The 8,053-nt window shown below is 36.4% G+C and overlaps 1 protein-coding gene across 2 annotated transcripts; it reads left to right on the top strand.

The window, feature by feature from the left end:
• Positions 1–421: 421 nt before the first annotated feature.
• Positions 422–8,053, top strand: LOC132158045 (serine/threonine-protein kinase PAK 3-like). Of its 2 annotated transcripts, XM_059567295.1 has the most exons (9): positions 422–811; positions 1,070–1,591; positions 2,096–2,398; positions 3,367–3,600; positions 3,998–4,092; positions 6,086–6,136; positions 6,413–6,782; positions 6,921–7,052; positions 7,349–8,044. In XM_059567295.1, the coding sequence occupies exons 1-9, from the start codon at positions 697–699 to the stop codon at positions 7,444–7,446; spliced, it is 1,920 nt and encodes a 639-aa protein (XP_059423278.1). In that variant the 5' UTR covers positions 422–696; the 3' UTR covers positions 7,447–8,044. The 2 variants fall into 2 exon arrangements, with proteins under 2 accessions (XP_059423278.1, XP_059423279.1); XM_059567296.1 differs by lacking the exon at positions 6,086–6,136 and having other exon boundaries at positions 6,921–8,053.

Raw genomic sequence — 8,053 nt, forward strand, 5'->3', positions numbered from 1 at the left:
AATTAAAATTAATAAATGGACATATATTGCAAATTAATATATCATAAATGTATTTACATATGTTTACAGGAAATAAATATATATAAATATTTCCAATAATATGTATTAACATATGTTTAATATATGTGAAAAATATTAAAAAGTGGCCAAAATCAAATATTTAAATATATTCTATATTTCTAAATATATTTACATAGCCTATATTGTATAAAATATATTTTCTTCTATTTAAATGTAAGATATTTAATCTATTAATCTATTTATTATTAATATATATATATATACTACCCACATTCATACTATATAGAACGTACTTTTCTAACGAGTAGTGCGTTCAAATTCAAATGTAGTACCCAGTACGCAGTATTCGATTTCGGACGTATTATAAGCCGCACCCGAGTAAATAGACGAACAATAGGGGCGTGGCGCGCGTCACTGAAACACGCCCCGCCCTCTCCTCCCCCGAGAGAACGGCAGTATATTATGACGTCACACGGTATAAACTGTACACCCGCGCGCTCTGAAGATCACTGCAGTTCAGTGAGACTCCGAGCAGAAGCGAAGACGTTCACCTGAGCAGAGACTCGAAGTCCATCCAGACGGACAGTTGACAAAAATTCAGCAAGTTTGACAGCGATACAGTCAACACGCGTTTCTCCTGCGTTTGAGTCAGTGGAGCTCTACTTCAGCAGCTCAATGTCAGCAGATGTTCAGATGATGTTGAGTGACTCTCCACAGACAACTGGAGGAAAAAGCTCTTCAGAACAACAGGCTTCTCCCGCAGCAGCCGCTATGGAGAACCGCCCAACAGGTTAGGAATAACGATAGTATAAAATATAAATGAAAACTCTAGTATAAATAAATAGAATAGTAAAAACTGTGGAAAAAACAGACTTTTTTGTACATATAGTAATTTAATCTAATACAGCACACTTGTAAGTGTCACACTTCATTAACTATGTTGTATTCATCCATTGTTCTTCTTTCTATGGTTTATGCCTCAGAATTTGTCTTGCATTTTCTGGTAACGTAGTAATTTCTTTTTACCTTTCTTTGTTTCTTTTCTTAGAAAAACAAACCAAAAAGAGGAAGAAAAAATGCATCCATGCATTCTTCCGGCGAATTGGGAAGGCTTTAAAGCTTTGCACCCTACATTGCTACATGGACGATATATTGCCCCCATCTCCATCCGATGATCCAGCAGATCTCCAGCCAGGTTTATCTGGCCTTGAATGGGCTTTATCAATCGATCCATGTCCATCTGGTTTGGAGCTGACAGTTAACACCAATCCGGCTGATCCTGATATGTCATTGGTCTCAGGACCATCCAGTCTTGAGGTGATATCTGACAGTGATCAGGCTGATCCAGAGCCATCACCTGTCCCAGGTCCATCCAGCCTCGATTTAAAGTTAACACTGGATCCAGGTCTATCCAAACTGATTTCTGAGACAATGAATGTCCCAGGACTATCTAGTCTTGATGTAACACCTCTACCGAGTCTATCCAGTATCGAGATGAAACCGGACATGGATCTAACCGAGCCCAAGCCATCATCTGTCCCAGGTCCATCTGGTTTTGAGACAGCTATTGGTAAGTCTACTGTCATTTTTTTCTCCTTTTGGGATTTTCATTTTACCTACTTGTCTGCTCTTTTACACTTATGCCCAATTAATAATATGCTCCTAACTTAATGTATGATACCTTTATAATATTCAACAGCACTGTGAATTGATGGATATAGTTCTAGTTTAATTCTAGTTTAGGATGTGGTTTTATTAGTATTCAGTAAATTTATCTTGTATTTTACTTTTAAAGGACAAGTGAAATTTAGTGTCAAGATTGCATCAAAACCACAAGTTTTTCTTTGCATCATCCCTTGTGATTTAGATTGAACTTAATGTATATTCTTTCATTATGAGAAAGTCACAAGATGATTAATCACACAGTACGTGTCCATTTTACCAGTTGTCTCGTCTAACATCTGTATTCACCCAGTGTTCTTCTTCATGATGTCTAGACTCAGTATTTGACTTACGGTTTCTAATTTTTAATTACGTTTCTATTTCTTTCTTCTTCTTCTTCTTTTTGTTGTAGAACAACAATCAACAAAGAGGAAGAAGAAAGGCATCTGTGCATTCTTCCGCCGGACATGGAGGGCTGTTAAGTGTGCTGCTCTCTGTTGCCAAAGGGGCAACAAAGTGGCTCCAGATCCATTTGCCATTGACCCAATGGCTCAACAGGATAATTCAGATCACCAGCCAGATTTATTCAGCCTTGAGTGGCTGACACTTAATGCTGAGCCAACCTATCTGGAGCCATCACCTGTCCCAGGCCCATCCAAACTGAATAATGAGCCAATGCCTGCCCCACATCAGTCTGGTTATGAGCCACCTGTTGGTAAGTCTACTGTCATTATTAGTCTACTGTTTACTTGTATTTTTATTAGTGCTGTCAAATGATTAATCGCAGTAAATCACATCCAAAATAAAAGTTTTTGTTTGCATAATATATGTATGTATTTTACACTGTGTATATCATGTATACAAACACATGTATGTATATATTCAAGAAAAATGTTGTTTATATATTAAATGTATTTATATAAAATAAGAATATACATGGACATATTTTCAAAATAGATACTGTATGTGTGTGTATTTATATATACATAATTAATATACACCGTACACAAACATATACTATGTAAAAAATATATATATTTTGGATGCGATTTATCGTTTGACAGCACTTATTTTTAATTTTTCCATTTGTGTCTAGTTTGTATTTATGTTCCAAAACATGGGACAAAATACAAAACAAGGGACAAAATACAAAAACATAGCATGACATGCCACCAATGTCAGAGCTAAAACATCCCATACAAGTTTAGAATTTATTTGATGTGGATCTTTAGCAAAATGATTGAGCTCAAGTGTATAACTTTACCAAGTGTTCTTCTTTGTTCATGATGTCTAACCTCAGTAATGGACGTACAGTTTCTGGTGGAAATTTCTTGTTCTTTTTCTTATTTTCTTTGTTTTTAGAAAAACAAAGAAAAAGGAGGATGAACAAAGACATCCAAGCATTCTTCCAGCGAACATGGAGGACTGTTAAGTTTCCCTCCTTGGCCCCAGATTCATGTCGAGTTGAGCCAGTAGCTCACTGGGATCCAGTGGACCTCCAGCCAGGTCTATCTGATCCCTTGTGGTTGTTAAGGAATGATCCAGGTCCATCTTGTTTCGAGGTTACAGTCACGGCCAACCAAAATCCACCTGATTCTAAGCCAGATCCATTCAGCCTTGATTCACACTTAACACTTGACCCAGGCCCAGCTAGTCTTGTAGTTGAGTTGACGTCTGTCCCAGGACCATCCCGTCAGGAGATAATGCCAGTCAATGGGTCTGACATGGGTCTGGATGTACCTGAGCTAAAACCCATTCCAGGTTCCAGTCTCGTTCTGACAGCTGCTGTGGATCTGATTGATCCCGAGCCGTCATCTGCCTCTGGTTCATCCAGCTGCAGACGGACACCTGACACTGATCTGGACAATTCTAAACAAAAACATGTCCCAATCCTATCTGGTTTTTGGCCAACAGCAGGTGAGTCTACTGTCACTACTTCTATAATAGCTGTAGTTTTATTTGTTGTATTTTTGTAAAAAAAAAAAAATGTTTCATTACTTTTTCATATTTGTTCCTACTGAACATATACATTATTTATGCTCCTGACATGTATCTTAATTCCTTGTTTGGTATTCAAAATTAATCCTGTGGCATTCTAGTGGACAGAGTTCATTTTGAACCACATACTTCCTTGTATGTCATTATTTTCCTGGTTCCCTGATTGCCTTTATAGTCTGCTCTTAGCTAATGCATGGAATACAGTTTATAAAAGCCACATTATCTGAATAACTTCTCTGTCTGCTTTTTGGAGTTCATGTAAGATAATCAAAACAAAGTAGTGCTCATCTTTTCTTTCTGCATGTTCTTTTTTCAGCAAAATTTTCCTCCTGTTATGATGTGGGAGTGAAGTTGGGACAGGGAGGTTTTGGTTCTGTGTATAAGGGGACTCACAGAATTAGTGGCCAGAAGGTAAACTACTCCTGCTTTATTTAAAAAAAAGTCACTTTTAGTTACTTTCAACATTGTTCCGTACTCATTTTAAATTCCATACTTTTTTTATATTTTTACGTAAAAATTTACATATAGATAATTGCAAACAGTGTTCGAATTGAGGGGGGGCTGGGGGGGTCCGGGACCCCCCATAAGCATCAAGGGACCCCCCATAAGGCCCAAAAAAATGACCTTGGGGGGTCCCCTGGTTTTTCATTAAAACTAAAATAGAAACAATATTTGACATAGCCCTATCTATCTATTTTTTACCAAAGTATTGCGCTGCCGCTCCATAGACTGTAAAAAGTGCCGCTCCCATAAAAAGCTACTTCAAATTAGATGTGCATCTGAAAATACGCTCAAGTGCGCCACACGCTGTTTTCTGAAGGAATTTACAGACTGCGGGCGCGACGTCGCTGTGTGATTGGCTGACAGAGTGATCCTTCGTCATTATTTTACCTCACGATAACGGTAAGATAATATTTCTTTGTTTTATGATTGTTTGGTACACCTAATTTATTGCTACTGAATAAGTGTTTATCTTAGAATCAGAGAGTCACTTATAATCTTGGTCTGTCAACAGTTGTTTTTTTTTATCTTATGATGCTAGCTCACTATCGGCTTGTTAGTTGTAATTAGCCATCTAACGTAATTCTGAGAAAAATAGAATCTTGTTCGGAGCTAGCATTGCACCCATTCTGAATTAAACAAATCATTTTAAATCTAGTAACCTTAACTGCTCAAAAACAGTGTTAATTTAATTAAGGACATTATTACTGATGAAAATGTTCATCAGGTGAAGGCTTTTTTTGTGTCAACGATGATAAAGCAGGGTTGCTAACTCTCACGAATTGTGCGTGAGACACACATGCATTGATTATTACGCCGAAGACAAACATGCAGATCAACCGTTTTTGTTATGAATTGTATCCTATTTTCCATTATGTATAGCCTAATACAATTAGTGTAGTATTTAAGGTTAAGTGGAGAAAAGGATTTTAAATTCAATGCAAAGAGGCAAATTAAAGTCATTTTGTGGCCAGAAAAATAATAATTTCCATTTGCAATGCCATTGTTTACCCACTCTAATAAATATACATACTCTAGTTGCTCAAAAGAGTATTGCAGGTCATAACTGCTTACTTATTTTTAGGTTTTGCATTTAAATAAATATTTAGACATGATCAAACACTAGATTATACATTTTAAAAAGATACTCGTATAAGCACACACAAGTGAATATTAATTAATGCAAGAAAATACTGAGTTTAACCCAAGAAAAGTAAGTACAGTAGGCCTATTCATGTGAATTGATAGTGAATCAAGAGATCAAAATTGATTAATGGTCATCAGCATCGTAATCGTATCAAATTATTTCTATTTTTTCCCTCTTGTAGAAACACTATTGTGACAAAACATATATTTAAACATATACTCTCATTCACCACTATAGAAGTTTACCCAACTATGACAACTTCTGCTTGAAAATATGAAAGGGTTATGTAACTACATTCAAGATAAATTAGTTTTTTTAATGAAATAAAATGCCTACATGTGCACTGTTCAAAGTATATCACCATTAATAACCTTAATAAGTAGCATGAATAACATGGAGTGCTTTCTTAAATATATTCACAGTAACGACAACAAATATAATATTACAACTTACATCTTACATTATTTTCTCAGATATGGACAAGGGAAAGAAGAGAAGAGCCATCTTGTTATTTCATAGATTTTTATTTAATTTTACATAGTAAATGCTCAGCTGCAAAAACATGTTATGAAACACACAAAGTAAATTAAATTCACAAGTAAAGTAAAGTAAATTATATTATTATATGAAATAAATAAATACAAATATGTATATTATTAGTTGTTTTTTTTTTGGGGGGGGGGGGACCCCCCAAGAGCTTTGACTCAATTCGAACACTGATTGCAAACATGTTTAAAACAATTTGTCTCTTTGCAGGTTGCTATCAAATTTCTACCTAAGAAGCCCTGGAACAGCTTTATTAATGTGGTAAGTTGGCGATACAATATATTAAAAAATACTTACATTCATTGGACATTTAGGTTCAGAAGTCTGTGAACACATTGAAAATCAAAAGAATTTTTTTTTTTTTAATTTTGAAAAACTGTGTTGACTATAGTGTAGTTATAATGGGAAATAGTGACAAGAAGACGCATTTTCAATTGTGATCTCAGACTTTTAGACATTGAGACTGGATCTCAATGTCAATATTACACACAGAAGTGAAAGGTCAAGCTAACCTTTTGTCAAAATATGTTTTTCCAGCCTGGATCTACAGAACCTCTGCTGTCAGAAGTGGTTATGAATGTGATGGTGTGCGCACCTCCGAAAAGCCCCTACGTTGTACAAATGATCGAGTGGTTTGATCAGACACATCAGTTCGTCATAGTAATGGAATATCCACATCCATGTCAGACCTTGCTGGAATTTACCATGTGGCATGGAAGTTGTCTGGATGAATCTGTGGCACGTGGTTTAATGCGGCAAGCGGTGCTTGCAGCCAAACACTGCATTGAACGGGGCATCTTACACAATGACATCAAGACGGACAACATGCTGGTCAACACAGAGACACTGCAGCTCAAACTGATAGACTTCAGCTGTAGCAAACGTATTAACATGTCTTGCTCTGAAGGTGAGTTGATGTAATGCCATAATTTGTCAAATAATGTACATGATTCAAAGCTTATTATCTCAAAGTAGACTAACAGAGCTCTGTCATTTCATTTTCTAAAGACTTCTGTGAGCAATTAATCTCTTGCTTTCTATAAAGATTATCAACAGGCGGTTGGATCAACAGTCTGGTCTTTGGCTATGGTACTTTTGGAGATAGTAAGCGGAGACCAGCCCATAAGTGTTTTTCTCCCCAAAGCACGTCATCCTTTGATACCAAATTTCTCCAGTGGTGAGACAACAGCACTCAACAATAATACAAACATACATTTTTGGCACAATATCAGAGTGTTCAACTTCCCAGCTACTAAAAATAAAAGGGAAAACTGATAGATAGAATACATAATTTTTGATATTTAAAGTCCAGGAAAGTGTAACACACAGGAGATTGTCCCTGTTTAAAAATGAATACAGTACAAAATACTATGTTTTTCAGAAGCTTTTCATACATGACAACATGCATGTGCAATGCTGTCATAAAGAGCATACATGACTAACCAGCCTTTTCCTCTTTGAAAACTTGTACAGAGTTTCAAGATCTGATAGAGCAGTGTCTGGTCAGGCATCAAACCAAGAGACCAACGTTAGAGCAGATTTTAGAACATCAGTGGTTTAAGCAGGACTGAGGGAAGACAGAGGATCAGGAGGCAGGTTGTGTAACAGCTTGAGGGAAGGCAGATACTAACCAACTCTTCAGTAAAAAAAAAAAAAAAAGAAAAGCAGATAGTTCATCTGTAGAGAATAGCTAGCAGACAGCACTTTACTGCAGACCAGACTTTTACCTTTCACCTGTCGCACTGAATATTACACCTACTATGGAGGTGACATTTTGCCAAGACAAATTTGTCAAGATTCTAGTATTTGGTTTTTCTCAAAAATCCCAGATTTTGTGCACTTTGGAGAAAAACCAAATGAAAGAGAATATAGCGGTCTAGAGACAAATAGGCCTAATACTGAAGATTCGGAATGGGTTCTTGGAGGCCTTTTGCCACAGATGAAATAATCCAGGCATATCTGAATTCAAGTAGTAACTTAGAGGAACTTGACAGAAACTTCCCATCGAAGACCAGTAAAGATTTTACAGTATATTACTGGCCACCAGATCTACATTAGTTTAGGTGCTGACATTAGATCAGGTACTGAGGGTGGAGTCATTTTATTACAATAGGCCACTTACCCAACCAGTACAATATTATTTTAAATGTTTTTAATTCACAAACGTCTGAGTCCACA

Source organism: Carassius carassius, chromosome 15 (assembly GCF_963082965.1).
Source record: "Carassius carassius chromosome 15, fCarCar2.1, whole genome shotgun sequence".
NCBI lineage: Eukaryota > Metazoa > Chordata > Actinopteri > Cypriniformes > Cyprinidae > Carassius > Carassius carassius.

Excerpts from the sequence above, each read along its gene's own strand:
- LOC132158045 (XM_059567295.1), top strand. The coding sequence starts at position 697 with ATGTCAGCAGATGTTCAGATGATGTTGAGTGACTCTCCACAGACAACT. Across the intron at positions 1,592-2,095 it reads TGGTTTTGAGACAGCTATTG|AACAACAATCAACAAAGAGG; the intron begins GTAAGTCTACTG and ends TTTTTGTTGTAG. Across the intron at positions 6,137-6,412 it reads GGAACAGCTTTATTAATGTG|CCTGGATCTACAGAACCTCT; the intron begins GTAAGTTGGCGA and ends ATGTTTTTCCAG.